General features: G+C 55.0%; 1 protein-coding gene across 1 annotated transcript; it reads right to left on the minus strand.

Moving 5' to 3' along the window:
• Positions 1-1,132: 1,132 nt before the first annotated feature.
• On the minus strand, positions 1,133-5,706 carry NPPC (natriuretic peptide C). The gene is made up of 3 exons (XM_023193804.2): positions 5,468-5,706; positions 4,711-5,021; positions 1,133-1,634 (listed from the first exon to the last, which is right to left on the minus strand). Exons 1-2 carry the CDS (start codon positions 5,555-5,557, stop codon positions 4,731-4,733), a joined length of 381 nt encoding a protein of 126 aa, XP_023049572.1. The 5' UTR covers positions 5,558-5,706; the 3' UTR covers positions 1,133-1,634; positions 4,711-4,730.
• Between the last annotated feature and the right edge of the window lie 10,056 nt (positions 5,707-15,762).

Raw genomic sequence — 15,762 nt, forward strand, 5'->3', positions numbered from 1 at the left:
ATGACAGGGAAAGCTGCACAGGTCTTATCATCCAACCAAACGTGTGGTGAGAGTACCTTGGAATTATTTCAAAGTTTCCTGCTGGTTTTAGGAGAAGAGATTCTAATCTAAATTACGTTCGTAAATTCTAAATTATATTCATAATTCCACACCCATAGCTCCATGGGGCATAAGAAATGTAATTGTTAGTGGCTTCAGGTGAAAAGAAAACCCACAACCCTCCCACAAAGCACAGCATACCACAGATATGAAATTTGATAACGCTTTTTCCTTCTCTCTGAGGTCTTGGCTCCCAGCTGACCATGGCATTCGTTATGAGGCAGAAACTACCATCCACTCCACACTTTGTGAGCAAGTCTAGAAAACAGAGCTGCTGAGATTCGTAAGGTGATCTGGCCAATTCTGCAAGATACGCAGAAACCTTCTAAATCTCCCCTAAACAGAGAGGGAGTTAGCAGCTATTTCTTCCACTAATAGCAGAAGATGGAGTAGAATTTACAGGACCCTAAGTCAGCTGAATTCAAAATTAATTTTTTTTTGAGACAGAGTCTCGCTCTGTTGCCCAGGATTGGGGTACAGTCTGTGATCTCGGCTCACTGCCACCTCTGCCTCCCAGGTTCAAGCGATCCTCCTGCCTCAGCCTCCCAAGTAGCTGGGGTTATAGGCACCTGCCACCACACCCGGCAATTTTTGTATTTTTAGTAGAGATGGGGTTTCACCATATTGGCCAGGCTGGTCTTGAACTCCTGACCTCAGATGATCTGCCCACCTCGGCCTCCCAAAGTGCTGGGATTATAGGTGTGAGCCACCGCACCCGGCCGTTATTAATTTAATTCATAACATCTGACTTCCTAGCAGTCAGGTGTTTGAGCAGAGCTTCCTGACCTGGCTGAACTGGTCAGAATCACTTGGACAAAACTTACACAGCTAGTCCTATCAGATTCGGTAGATCAGAGGGTGGAGGGAGCAGGAATCTGTATTTTTAGCCAGGCCTCCAGGCCTTGACACAGAGAAATCCAGAATTGGGTATCTGGCTGTCACATCTGTCCGGAGGCAAACGCCTTTTCTTCACATTCTCCCTCTGCCTCAGCCTAAGTCTTAAAAAATAAAGGCAACAAGTAAATAAAGACAGTTTTCAAGATATTCATGGAATGACTTTTTTTTTTTTTTTACATTTTTTCAACTAGTTAGGACAAAAACATTACAACGATTGACTTCTTTCATTTAGTTACATAAATAAAATTTTTATAAATATCTCTTTATAAACAATATAAATAGCTTTACAACATAAATACATTTATGCATGACATGAATTTACAAACAGCAATGTTTTACAGCTGGTTCTGTCAGTCTCTTAAAAACTGTCCCTTGTCATCAAGTCGGTGTAGGTGTGTGTGTTTCATGTATATAATATATATATAATATATAACTTTTTATTTTTCATTAAAAAAAACCAAATAATAAAATCACAACCCCCTCCCCAAATAATAATAAAACAGCTGGTGTTGTGTATTCCCAGTACCAGGAAAAAAAGAAAGAAAGAAATGTAAAAGCCACATTGTGTTGGAGGTGTTTCCAGATGCTGGAGCTGATGACCAAAGGTGACCTCAGCACAACGGAGCCAGTTCCCAATCCTGAAACACAGAGTGAACACAGATGCTCAGTTCTGGCCCCTTAGCTGAGAAATCCTAGCAGGCAGGGTGGTTCTAGAAGCTTTCCTCCCCTTCCCCCAGCAGCTTGAGGGATGTCCCCCGACCTCCGCAACCCCCAACCCACCAGGCCTTCCTGCAGATGGGAGGGGCCTCCCACTACACACTCCCCAGGCCCCTTCTGCTTTGCTGCCCCAGCACAGGTGGAACCAGAGTGTCTGCAGCCCTCCTTTTCCCCCAGTCTAACCACAGGCCTTGCCCTTGGCACTCAGGGAGGCGCAGTGAGAGAGAGAATGGAAAATCCCCCATCCTTTTTGCTACAACACAAACCCTCAGTCAGTGTTCGCCCTGGGTTCGCGTGTCTGAGTGACTGTGGATGGAAGGAGAAGGGAGACATCTCAGGATCAGGCATCCTGGGCCCAAATCTCTCCTCTGACATTGACTCCCTGGATGACCCTGGATAGCTGGGACTGTTCACCCATAAAATAGGATAATAGCCACCTCCCAGGGCTGGCTTTCGGATTCAACAGGGAGCCTCGGATTGGGCATCGGCAGTGTCTGGGTCACAGCCACCACCCAGTAAACAGCACCTCCTTCCTTAGCTGGTTGTGCAGAGGAAAGGGTGTGGGTCCAGGTCCCCTTCAGAAGCAGAGGAAATGGTGTCTCACACCAGCCTTGGGGAAATGCATAGTCATGGGCTCTGGGTTGAGCATTGTCAGGGAAAACTCCCTGCTAATGGGTGTGTGGGTGCCCGGGGCCCAAGGAAGGTAGCCTTCTGGGGCAGTCAGTGCCCTCCCAAAGGACAGCATGCACAGAGGGGACCTGGGCCAGAATGGCTTGATGAACCCTCCCCCACTCCCTTCTCTGGCTCTGCCATGAGTTTACACAGATGACAGCTGTCTGTGATGTTGCTGGGCCCCAGGGGCAAAGTATTCATTCAGGTTTCACCCACAGCTGGTCTCTGTCATTAGCATTTTACAATCAACACCTAGAACCATCAGCGACCATCATTATGGTGGCTTAGAGCCCAAGTCACCGCCTGCGTGGAGAAACGGCCACAACCTCAAAGAGTTTTCATTAATGTGACAAATATAAGCTGTCTTTCTCTTTAACCCCAGTGGTATATCCTGGGCATCGCCACCAGGAGCCTGCAGGAAGGATGTTCTGCTCTCTCACTGGGAATGGGGGGCAGTGAGGGTAGCGTTTTTATTTTTCATTAAAAAAACCCAAATAATAAATCCACACCCCCCTTCCCAAATAATAGTAAAACAGCTGGTGTTGGGCATAAGCCGGTGTTGAGGACGTTGATGATAAGTGTTCATCTAGGCTAAGAGAGCTAGTAGGAGATTAATGAACCCCCTGATCAAAGGGGTCGAGAATTCTTAGCAATGTGGATTCCTCCTACACAGCGTCTTTCACCACCCGTCTGGTCATCACTTGGTGACCACAGACAGCCAGGCCCAAGAACACGGCCCCTGTGGGAATGCGCATTCCAGGTACAAACCCATGGAAGAGTCGCTAACATTTGTTCCGGTTCTAAAGTTTGAACTTGATGCTTAAATCAAACTGAAAATTTGAGGCCTCAGACTCCGTCTCTTTGTTGTTTAGACAGGAGAGAAGAGAGGAAAGGCATTCCAAGGGTAGCTACTGAAGGCTGGTCCCCAAGTGTCAGAATCATTTTTCTCCCTGTGCAGGGGAGAGTCAAGATCACAGACAACTGCAGCCTTTGCAGAACTGGGGAGAAGCCCACAGCCGAGGGAGGTCTGGCTGCAAAGAGAGCAAGGGCACTGGTTAAAACCTAGGGCAGATGGGAGTGGCCATGGGCTAGGGTGTGCTGGTTTCTCTGGTCATCCACAAATATTTCTGAGTCTGTACCGGGTGCAGTGGGTCCTAGAGTGCCTTAGGCCAGCACTTGGCCCTTAAGCTGTTCAATACAGGGAGGTGAATGGGTTCACAAACTGTGCAAAAGTGTTCTGTACTGTGAAAAAGAGACAGTGTGCTGGAGAGGCGCTCTCGTTTCCCTCCGGGGGAAGACCCAACACTGACAAGGGTTTCTGGGCTGGAGACAGCAGCTTTCCCATAGCCTGGGATGGGACAGTCAAAGTGTGGGACAGGCAGTGGCAGCTGCCGAGCTGGAGGCAAGAAAGCGAGAAAGCCGAGTGAGCCTGATCCTAACACACATGACTGTGGATGTCAGAGGCTGGGATGCTGTTATTCAGTGGGCACAGGCAGGCGGCAGGAATAGAGAGGAGGGAAAGAGGAGAGGTGAGGCTCTCTGCAGCGGTAAATTACCACCATGTGGCACCCGACGAGGGGTGACGCTAGGGCAGAGGTTTCCAGCCCTAGTGCGGGGTGAGATCCCACATCAGAAACGGAGCCCAGAGCACCGGTTGGGCGGGGGACAGGGTTGGTGAGGGACTCTGGGACATGTCGAGTTTGAGGGTGGGGCAAAAAATACTTAGTATCTTTCCTAGTTCCTGAAATAGTGCCACAAGCACTGAGATTCACCCCTGAAGCCACCGGGCTGCAGCTCCCTGGACAGACCAGTTTGCCCACTGCCTGGGTTTAGAGAAGCGACAGGACCCTGGACAGACCAGTTTGCCTGTCTAGAGAGAAGGGACAGGAATCGGAGTGCCCCAGGCAGAAGGGCTCCCTGACGGTGCCAACAGAGGACTACTCTCGCTACAGGGGGCATGGCGGCCGGCAGATGATCAATGTCCCCTGGACTTGTGGGTATAACCTTCCTTCTCTGCTCCCACAAACCCATGATCTCCCCTCAATCCCCCCACCAGCTGGCCAGCTGGGGGCAGTACTGCTAGTTCAGCTAAGGTGCAGGGGTGGGTGAGAGGCCACCAAGCCTGTTTCTGCTTCTCTAGAAGAAGCCTGGTGGGTTCAACCAGGCTGAGCCATTTCTGACCTTGCCAAAGTTCCCCGATCACTTTATCCTTCGCTTTCTTTGTCTGTAAAGGGGGATAATAAAGGGGGCGGCCGGCAAACGCCTGGCACAACTCGAGCAAAGCCGGGCCGGGCTGGGGCTGGGCGCGGGGTCGGCGGTACTCACCGCCGCCAGGGGGCGCCGCACTAACATCCCAGGCCGCTCATGGAGCCGATTCGGTCCAGCTTGAGGCCGAAGCAGCCCTTGGACAAGCCCTTCTTGTTGGCTCCTTTGTATTTGCGCGCGTTGGGGTGCTCGTGCAGAAGGCGGGCCCACGCTGCCCGCGACTTGGTGTCCACGCGCAGGTCCCGGAGCAGTCGCGATCGGTCGCCCTTGAGGTTGGCGCCCCCGCCTCCGGGAGCCTTGTCGCCCTTCTTCTGACCGCCGCCCGCAGCCTGCGGCTCGGCTAGCTCCTCTCCCGGCGGGTTTCGCGGGACCTGTCCGAAGAAAGAGCGGGCAGGTGAAGGGACGTGCGGCTGCAGCACGGGAGACTCTGATGCTCCAGCCCCACGCGCCCGCCGGCGCGGGGTGTCCCTCCTGAGCCCAGAGCCGCCCCCACCGATGCCGGCCAGCTTGGCCCCGCATCCACCTGCCACGCGGCCACCTTCTCCGCTCCCTCTGGAAGCCCCCTGCCCTCCCCTCCTGTGCTGCTCGCCGGGCAGGCCACGCTGGGGCAGGGGGCTGCGCATGGGCCAGCGTTCTCCGGAGGCTGGGGGAGTGGACCCCCGAGTCCGCGCTTCGAGGGCTCCCCGGCTCTCGCCCACGCGCATCTCGGAGGAGAGAGCCGCCTGCCTTCCCTCTCTCCTGGGTCCTGCGCGCCGCATTCTGCAAGCCCCCAGCCTCCCACGACTCTCAGGCTCGGCGTCCCCACGACAGCACCCACCTTCGGCGGCGCCCCGGGCTTGGCTTCGGAGGGCCGGAGTGAGAGCAGCGTGAGCAGCAGGGCGCAGGCCAGCAGCTGGGAGAGATGCATGGTGCCGCTGGGGTCTAGGGGCGCAGACGGGCGGCAGCGAGGGCGCGCGGGTCGGCGGGCAGACCAGCAGGCTGGTGCGGAGCAAGCTGGCTGGGGCTGCAGGGCGAGCAGGCTCCCAGTGCTGCGCGGCGCCGGCTGGGTGCGCTCTGAGCCCGTGACTCCGCTCGCGCCTTTATAATCCAACCTGCCGCTGATGTCATCCTCCCGCCCACCGGGCTGCCCGGGCCAATGACACCACGCACGCGGCCGCGCCGAGGGCCGGGAGGGGGCCGCGGGGGCTCCCCTCCCTTATCCCACCCCGGAGGGATCCCGCGGTTCGGCCGGCTCGCTCTAGGCTGCACTTGGAGCTGCAGAGCGGCGCGCACAGGGGAACTCCATTTGCAGCGAGCGCGCGCCCTGGCCTGATGAGCATCCGTGCGCCTGGTGCCCTGTGCACCCGCTGGGTCCTCACCACACTCACTCTACCTAGAAGGGATCTGTAGCTCTCTTTGCAGGTGCAAAGACGGGCTCAGAGGAATGAAATTACTTGCCCAAAGTCATACAGGCAGAAAGTTGGCGCTGCCCGAAATCCACGCAGCCCTGCTGGTCGCCAAACTCTTCCCTGGGCACCTGACAGCCGCGGGATGGGCATTGTAGCTCCGCCTCTCACCTGCTCGCCAGGGCGGAAGGGCAGACCACAGAGATGTTGTTAGTTTGGGGAGGTAGAGGATGGGGTTGGAGGACTGGAGTGGCAGGCACAGAGAGAGCGGGGTTCGCCTGGGCCGCGGCGGGGAGCGCAAGTCTTCCACACTGGAGAGTGCAAGCCTGTCGCCAGCCTGAGTGTTTGAGCGCGAGGCGGGAACGAGGGGACTGCGAGCGCGGAACCAAGATATTCATGTTCATGCGTGTGCTCGGCGGCATCGTGTGCTCGCCAGTTATGGCTCTAGGTTCACGTTCAGCCGGTTTCGGCTACACAGAACGTCCCTGGGTCTGACTCCGCTGGTGAACTCCGTCTGTGGGAACAATGCGCACCTGACCTTGCCTGCACCCACGTGAGGATCCGCTGCTGCGGGAAGCCCGCTCCAGTATCCTGTGCACTTTCACAGGCTGGGGAGGAAGCTTCCTAACCAGCGGCCCAGTCCAGCCTCTGCCAGCCGTGACAGGTGGTCAACTTCCCACTGTTGACTGTAGAGAGGTCCTCGTGGCTCTCGGGACACGGCCACATATCCCTACCACTCACAAACTTGCTCTCCTTGCACTGGGCTTCTTGGTCCCTTGGGCACTAAAGAGTGTGGTGGGCACTTGGGCACTGTGGTGTGGGCCGCAGAGGCGGAGAGCCCAGATCCCCCAAATTGAGTGAGGTGCACGAATCTATGACTGGCTGCTGCTGAGCAGGACGCCGCAGGCTGGAGAGAGAACAAATGTTGCCGCAGGAGTGCAGTGGCTGTCCCCAGGCCTGAAGAGGGTTCCGTGGAGACAGTAGCCCAGACTAGCTCTTCCAGGGAGAGGAAGCTGTGCCTGAGGCAGGAAGGCGGCTGGAGTGAAGAGGGGTTTTGAGAACCAGGTTCCCTCCAAACCACCAAACCTCCAAACCACCAGGTTCCCTGGTAGTGAGCCTGGTCCCAGAGCTGCTAAGACAGCGGCCTCGTGGTCTGCTCTGTAGGCCCTTTTCTCAGGCTACCCCTTCCCACTCTCATACCCTGACTCACAGCATTGGAGCAACCACTCCACAGGTCCTTTTGCTTAGGAAACAGCTAACACCTGAGGTCTGAGTTTGGGGCAGCAAAGTTTCCGGATCTCCAGGAAGATCCAGACATCAACAGGGCACCTTTTGTGGGTTCTGATGAGTTGACTCACCACCTCCATGCAGCCCCCCAATTCCTCTCTGGGCTAATACCCATAGAGTGGCATCACTCTTTCATTTGAGGAGAAAGGAAGAGAGGAACGAGAAGGTGGAGTAGGGAGGGGTATCCAGGTGGGCTGTGAAAGTTCCCTCTGCTTTTTCTCTGCTGTGCAAAGAAGGATGTTACTATTTGGAACTTCTCTGACACTTACTTTCTTTTTTTTTGGAGACGGAGTCTTGCTCTGTCGCCCAGGCTGGAGTGCAGTGGCCAGATCTCAGCTCACTGCAAGCTCCGCCTCCCGGGTTTACGTCATTCTCCTGCCTCAGCCTCCCGAGTAGCTGGGACTACAGGCGCCCGCCAACTCACCTGGCTAGTTTTTTGTATTTTTTTTTTTAGTAGAGACAGGGTTTCACCGTGTTAGCCAGGATGGTCTCGATCTCCTGACCTCGTGATCCGCACGTCTCGGCCTCCCAAAGTGCTGGGATTACAGGCTTGAGCCACCGCACCTGGCCCGACACTTACTTTCTTTATACCTGTTTAAGGAGCCAGGCAGAGCCACACAGATTGACTCTAGAGTCAAGCACTGGGCTGGTTTCCAGGGGCCAGCAGTACATCCTCTAAGGCCTTATTAAGGGGATGTTGGAAGCTTCTGCTGTTCATGGCTGCTTCCTTCTGCCTGAACGTCCTTAGGCTGGTCCTTCCTGTCTTCTATGTTCCTAGATACATTCTCATCCAGATGATTGCCCAGTGACTATCTAGGTCTCCTCTCTGTTTGAGCTTTGAGGCTAAATTAGTAAAACGGACACCCCCAGCCTACTGTGGCAGAGCCGATTCCCTGGAATCACCTTCCCCTCTTTGGAAGGGAAATCTGGTGAGCTGCCACTCCTGACCACTGGGCGGTGGTCATCTGCAGAGGGAGGCTTCCCCAGGGCAGGCTGTGGATCAGCTTCTACTTAGCTGGGGCCTGGGAGGTGGGGTGGGTAAGAGTCAGAGGCCCGGGCTGGAGGGACTGCCGGGAGGTGCGTCATCAGCACGTAACTGCCTTGGAGATGAAGATTTCCCCTCTCCCTTCGCTTTCCTTGCCTGGGGAACCGCAGAGGAGGCCCTCTCTTCCTCCTGAGCCTAGATTTGGAACTCAGGCCCCTTCTTGCTGCTTTTCCCTCATGAAGTCTGCTTCTTCTGCCCCCAGGCCCCAGGGGCATGGCCTGGGAAAGTTGAGCTCACTGAGCAGCTGAATATGAGCTATTCAAATCATTTTATTGACTGCTCAATTTCAAATTTCCTCCTAATGGCAAAAGAGGGAGAAAAGGTCCCAAGGCCCCGGTATTTCTGTAAGGAATCCTGTCATTTTCACTGATCTCGCTGATCTCCCGGTATCTACTGAGCATCCCTGAAGCCTGCAGGGTTCCATCCCAGCCAGGAAGACGCCCCCAGGAGACAGACATGAGCTTTGTAGGCTGAAAAGGACAATGACAGGGAAGGGAACAGCTTAGGCTGAGGCCACCCAAGGAGGGCTCCTCCTCCAGCCTGGACTAGCAGGGTGGGCTTCCTGGAGAAGGAAAAGTCCGTGCTGAGCCTGGAAACACAGGAAGAGAAGGGAAGAGAAGAGGAAAACCTCAATAGAAAACCCGGCTAACAGTGGAAGGTACTAGAGTCAGCCCTAGAGGGGTTCTGTTTGAGAAAAACAAAATGAGACACCTCACTAAAGGCAACGCAAAGGGCAGGGGAGGCCGGTGAGGCTGCAGAACCGCACGTGCCCAGACCTAGGGAGGGTGGAGTGCTTCAGGCAGGGGTGCCCAGAGGAGGCAGGCTGGGGAGAGGCAATTCTGAGGTCGGTGGTGTTCTGGAGGCAGGGGGTGTGATGGAGAGAGGGGAACCTGCTGAGCTCTTGGAGGTGGGAAGGGCAAGTGAGCTTATTGGGGGTGGCTGAAGATGAGGCAAGGAAAAGGGGGTCAGCTAGGTGTGGGGGGAGTGGGAGGGCGCAGGAAGTGGGAGACAGAGCCAGCCTGAAGCATGCAGAACCTTCAGTGTCAGAGGTTGCATGGGTGAGTCCAGGGTGTTGGCTCTGCCACAGTAGGTTGGGGGTATGCAAGGCCTTCAGCATCGGAGAGAGGCATGGGTGGGACCGTTTTCTCCCTTCTGGTCCTCTGAAGGGCGGGACCCCATTCTGTGGGCCCCTCTTCACTCTTTCTCTCCTCCCAGAAGGACAAAGTGCGACTCTCACACCTACTGGAGAAGGGCCCTTCCTTGGGACAGGTGATGTCTGGCCCGGAATCAGGACGTGATGGAAAATGAGAGTGGGCCCTGGTCAGGATGCCTGGTGGGAGAAAGGTGTGTGGAAGGGCTGCTGGGAGGCTGGAGAAGGAGCAGCTAAGACAGGACTGTCCAGCCTAGGTCCCCAGGAGGGAGGAACAGGAGCCCCGCGAAGCAGCGCCCCCTCCTGGCCCCAGGGCTGCAGGGGAGGGCGCTCAGGCACACTGGAGGGGAGGATTGTAGAGCTGCCCATCTGTTTCTCTGCAATTATTTATCCCAGGGCCTCCTTCCAGCTGCATAATTTCTCAGAGAAGACACTAAACAGGCAGTGAGCAGGTCTTGAGGCCAGGCAGGGAAATTGCTGTGGGACCCTGGCCAAGTCCTGTCTCTGCGTGGGGCCCTTAGTTTCATCACCTGTAATTAGAAAAACACCGTCTTTGCCTTCTAGACAGGGCAGAGTGAATCTGGGGCCTGATAAGAGGCTTCCAACCTCTCCCTGGCCAAACACAGCAGGAAGCAGCTGAGGCGGAAGAGAGATCTGAATGTCACTGCATGTATACTGGTACTTCTGGGTGGGAGGACCCCTGCAGTCCCCAAATTCCCCAGGACTGTTTAGTGGTGCAGCCCCTCAGAGGACACAGAGGCTGGGCCATGGCCAGGTCTCCTTGAGCTTGGTACCTTCCTCTGGGAGTCCTGCACCCATGGGGCTGGACTGGAGTACCAGAGGAGCTAGAGGCCAAGGAAGCGTCATTCATCCTTCACGGGCCAGAGATTCCAGGAAAGCTTAACCTCGTTGTACCATGAGTCTTTGACCCCAAGACACCCCCATCTGATGAGCCAGCTGCCCTCCTTCCCTTTCCCAGGGGCCCTGCCAGCACCTGCTCCAGATGGCCTCCAACCCCACTGTCCTACGCAGTCCATGACGTCAGAGTTCATTCCTCCTTTCCCCTGCTTGCCAAAAAGAAAAGACAGGTCCTCCACAAATAGGCTCAGTTCCCTGGGGGAATCAACAGCTCTCCATCTGGCTGTCAACGGGCAGGTGAGTGGGGCAGAGACTGAAGCCTCAGCCCTGAGAAAGTGAGCAGGGTAGTGAGCAAGAGTGCCTCCCCAGCAGAAAAGAGTTCGGCACCCCAACCTCAGCTCAGAGCCTGCACCAGATGTTTGCAGAGCAAACGGATCTGCTGCCAAATTCTTGCCCTGGGGACAAGAGATTGTCTTGGCTAGACTCTGGTAAAATGTTGGTCATATGGAGCTTTTCCAAGCAGTGAGCCACTCTTTTCCTGCTCCGGGGGTCCCTGCAGTGAGCCCACCTTCATGGTCTGTACCTGGAGGAGAATGTCTATTGTCTGGTTTTGAAGACCTTGTTTCGGATTTGAAAGTGGCCACAGTCTCCAAGGAGAAGGGGGCTTCTCCCTATGGATAGAAGGGACCCCTATGTATCTTACAGAAGCCCCCTAACTTGGCACCTTTCCAGAAGGGATCATGGAATGGACTTGCTAGGATCCAGGACCACCAGTCATCTCAAGGGAGCCATGTCTCTGGATTTTTCCAAGCCAGAAACTTCTCTGCAGACTTCTGCCCCGTGAGTGTGTCATCACCCACTGCCTTCTGGTGAGCGGTCAATTTCTAAGATGTGAATGACCAGAAACACTTGTAAGAAATGGACCTGACCAAGCCAGATGCTGATGAGGGATGGAGGGAACAAACTTTTTGCAATCTGGGCTCCACAGGGATTGGAAAACACTTTTAAGCCCAAAGCCATAAATTGTTCGAAAAACCACCATTATGCCTGTGTGAATTGCCTCTGGGCCCAGTGTGTAACCTTACACAACAGACGTTTCCCGAGGATTGCCCAAGAAGGTCCCTGATGTCCAGTGTACACTTGGCAAGGAGAAGAAAGGTCGTTCTCCTGAAATGATGGCCTGTTTTGCCTTGTGGGAGAAATAATTTACGAGATAAAGTCCCAGCTTAGAGTTGTGGAGGGTTCAGAACTTCCCAGGAAGCAGTTGATTAAGGATGTTGGTGTCCACAGAGGTGGTAAGGGGTAGAGACGAGTGTCCATGTGACGTGGGCACCTGTCCATCCGTGGTTGCTGCTGTCCGGCATCACAGCCCACTGGAGAAGCCGAACCATCATGTGCTTGCTTTCTTGGGCACCCTTGCAACCGGTGCCTGGGTATGTGACCTGGATTGCCCCAATTCCATTGCACCAGCCCTGAGTTTCAAATTGGGTGCCATCATCTCAGAGAAGCCAGGTCTTCAGGGAATGCTCTGAATCATACTACAAGAGGAGTTCCTGGGCAGGGTGGTGGTGGCAGTAGCACCCACTGTTGTGTGACAGAGTTGTCATTGATAAAGGCTGGCACATAAAGGCTGGCCCCAGTGGCTGCACTGAGGTCCTCCCTCCACCTGTTCTGCACTTGATATTGGAAACGGACCCTGGGTGAGTTATTCCCAAGCCTTCCTGACTGCCCAATGTAATGGTGCAATCTTCACTCATTGCAACCTCTGCTTCCCAGATTCAGGCGATTCTCCTGCCTCAGCCTCCTGAGTAGCCGGGATTACAGGCTTGTGCCACCACGCACAGCTAATTTTTGTATTTTTAGTAAAGATGGGGTTTGCCATGTTGGCTAGGCTGGTCTCGAACTCCTGACCTCAGGTGATCCACCCACCTCGGGCTCCCAAAGTGCTGGGATTACAGGCGTGCGTCACCACGCTGGGCCTCCAGGGCCCTTTTAATGCGTTCCTTTCCACTTCCCTCAGCCAGAGTCAGCTTCTGTTGCTTACACATCAGCCATAGGCATCTTCATGCCCTCGGTGCCCACTGCTTGACCTCCCCCACACTCTACTCTTGGAATAACCGTTCTGCCAGAGCCCTACTGCCCTCACAGACAGCCCCTAATGTGAGAGGGAGGACATCTGGGGGTGTTCTTGCCTTCCTCCCTCAGGGATGGATAGAAGGGCAAAGGGGACAACATGTGGAGAGGCAAAATTAGGAGTCCCCGATTGTTCCCCTATGAAAATAACAAAGCAAATCCTCAGGGCAGTGTTCAAGGACTGGGCCCAGGCCGACTGCTAGTACTGCTGTCTTTAAAAACCATATTCAACATCATTTGATGGAGATGATTCTAATGATCACACTGCCTCTAAAGAATGAGTTGCTGACCACAGCTTGCAGCCTGAAGGGGGAGCGTTCACGTAGATAAAATGAATGAGACATAAGCTCATATGCATTACCAAATCAAGAAAATATTTCTAACTTCAGCACCTTCTTACCCATTAGATCCAAATGTGTTCCTCAAGCAGAACAGGCATCACTGAGCTTGCAGACACAGTGTGGCGAGTGAGGTGTTACAAGAAAATCCGGAAAGCTGGGTGGTGGCTGAACCAGGGAGGGCGGGGGAAGGCCCGGAGTCTGCAGGGTGGGAGACAGGGCATCTGGCTTCAGAGGACAGAGCCCAGACGGTGGAGCCCTGCTCCTTCCTGTGACCCGAGGAAACTTTGCAGGGTTGGAGAAGTTGTGTTGGACTCTGGGTAGCCTGTCCCCAGACTCCAGATGCTAGACCCTGCCTGGGCCCAGGCATGCCACCTTCTCGCTGTCCCCTTGAGTTCCCTGGGCAGCAGAGCAGCAGGCAGATGGGTGGTGGGCCTGGGTTGCTCCCTGAGAACCTCCCAAGAGGTGAGGTTGCTGGAGGAGTGTGTGACCCTCAGGAGTGCTTCTGGCAGACGGGCCTGGCCAGGACCTGAAGGGAAGTGAGAGAGCCCGGGAATCTTTTCCAGGGTGCGCCCACTCTGCTGAGCCCTGAGGCTTGCCCTCCCTGGGACTGTGCCCGTCGCTCCCACAGGCTGCTCCCCTGGCTCAGCACAGGCAGCCAGGATCCAGCCGCGGAGTCCCTCAGCTCCCGAGCATGTTGTTGTCACAGCCTTAGTGGCATCAAAGCTTCCTTCTCTCCCTCCACCAGCTTTTCCAGGGAACCCCTGTGTTCACCTCAGTAGCCCCAGCTCCCAGCCTACTGCCTGCTAAATTGGTAGGTGCCCAGTAAACGCACAGTGACTGACTCCCAGCACTGCGCCGGGCCTCAGGCACAGCAGGGACAGGCCACCTCTGCCCTCAGACAGAAGGTGCTGGCAAAGTGACCAGCCACCCCCTTTTGCAGATGGGGCTGTGGAGGAGCCCCCCGCTGGCTTCATGGTGTGCCCTCAGCCACATGGGCTCAGCAGGCTGCTGCAGCCACTATGAGCGAGTGGGCTGAAATCCAGCCAGCCACGGGGACCGGGCTGGGGAGCGAGCAACCCTGCTTCCCTGAGAGCACATGTGTCCAGAGGAACAGCTGTCTCCAGCCCGCGCGCAGCGGGCTCCCGCGGGAATGTGGTGTGTGGCTTGGCAGACAAACGGACACAGCTCCTCCACCACCTGTGGCCTTTTTCAGGGTCGGGGGCAGTTTAGAGCCCCGGGGCCTCTGTCATATCTGTTAGTGGCCATTTCTCTGGGTCCTCACTGTCCCTTTTCCCATTCTTTCCCTTTAAATTCTGGGAAGTCTGGAAAGGACGAGGCCAGACTGATTGGGAATGTTGTGGCTGGAGGATTTAGGAAGGCAAGAGCCCTAGTTTCAGAACACCAACACTCTTCGTGGCCAGTGTGCAGTGGTCTGAGGCCCGAGCATAGGAAGTGGGAGGGGTAGGGTTTTGAGGCCTAGACGAGGACCACCGCCCACAGGAACAGAGCAGGGCCAGGGGGACATTCTCTCTCCAGTTGTCTGTGAGATCAGGACTGCTGGGACTCACCTGGGACTCCATTGCTGCAGGACCTGGCACACAATGGAGGCCCTCTTTTGTGAGACTGAATGAATGAACCAGATCCGACCTTCTGGGAGAAACCTCACCCCATACCAGCCACCCAGGGTCCCTGAGGGCAGGGCCTCCATTTCTGCCCCTTCTCCAGTGCTCAATGACTCCTCTGGTTGACACCCACCTGGGAGATGGCCTCTGGGCTCAGGGTTGCTGCAGATTCTGGGACTGAGACAGGAGAGACAGAAACAAGACAGCGGTTCAGCCTGGACAGGGCCTGGAGGCCAGGCAGGGTCCACCTGGTCACAGACTAAGGCCAGGCCATCACTAGGGGGCAGGGCTGGAGTGAGAGAACTGCCTCAGCCCCCCAGGACGGAGGCTAAGCTCACACAAAGCTCTCTGTTCTGCCTGCAACCACAGAGTGGGAATCAGGGCAGCCCTGTGTCTCCTGGGGGCACAGAGCAGGGGCTGGGGGTTGGGAAAGGAGCTGCCCCTGGGGGTTATCTGACCCCAGGAGGACTTGCCCAGCAGCAGTGAGCTCATGGGCACTGGAGCAGAGCTAGGCATTGACAGGAAAGGAACCGCATATGTTTGCTGGAGATCTGGAGGTGTGGGCCTTTCGCATGAGCTCATGTGATAAGATGCTCCCAGGCCTCGCCTGGCCAGGGGCTCATGGGCAGCTGCTTCTGTAGGAGGAGCCCCATCTGCTGGCCCTGCAGGCCTCTGCCCTGCACACACCTTCTCTTGTTTTCTTGGAAACTGCAGGCTGAGCCCAAGGAAGATGACCTGGCAATGCTGAACTTATTTGGGTGGAATGATGAATGGCCCCTTAAAAATCAATGCTTCTTAGAAATTTGGTATAGAATATTTATCCAGTGTTACAGTGCAAGATAAACAGAAAAATCAAACTAACAGCAAAATATGCACAGCTCCACTGATATAACATGGCTTGCCTACTACTTTCCTGGTTTTCAGATCCTCCAGGCGACTTTTATGTCTAGTTGGATTGGAAGTGCACATAATATCTTGTGATCAACTTTTTCATGTAATATGATTTGATAAAACCTTTTCCATGAACCTGCATAGTCTGCAGTATAATGGTTCACAGTCAGGATTTGGGCCGTTTTTAGTGTCATGTGCTTACAAATATCGCAGGTAAAAACATCTCTATATAAACAGAGTTTTTCTCTTTTCTTTCTTTCTTTCTCCCTCCCTCCCTTCCTCTTTCCTCCTCTCCCCTTTTCCTTTCTACCTTTCTTTCATCTCTCCTCCCTCCCACCCTCCCTCCCTCCCTCCCTTCCTTCCTTTTTCTCTTCCTTCCTTCCCTCCCTCCCTCCCCCCT

This window comes from Piliocolobus tephrosceles, chromosome 11, assembly GCF_002776525.5.
Source record: "Piliocolobus tephrosceles isolate RC106 chromosome 11, ASM277652v3, whole genome shotgun sequence".
NCBI lineage: Eukaryota > Metazoa > Chordata > Mammalia > Primates > Cercopithecidae > Piliocolobus > Piliocolobus tephrosceles.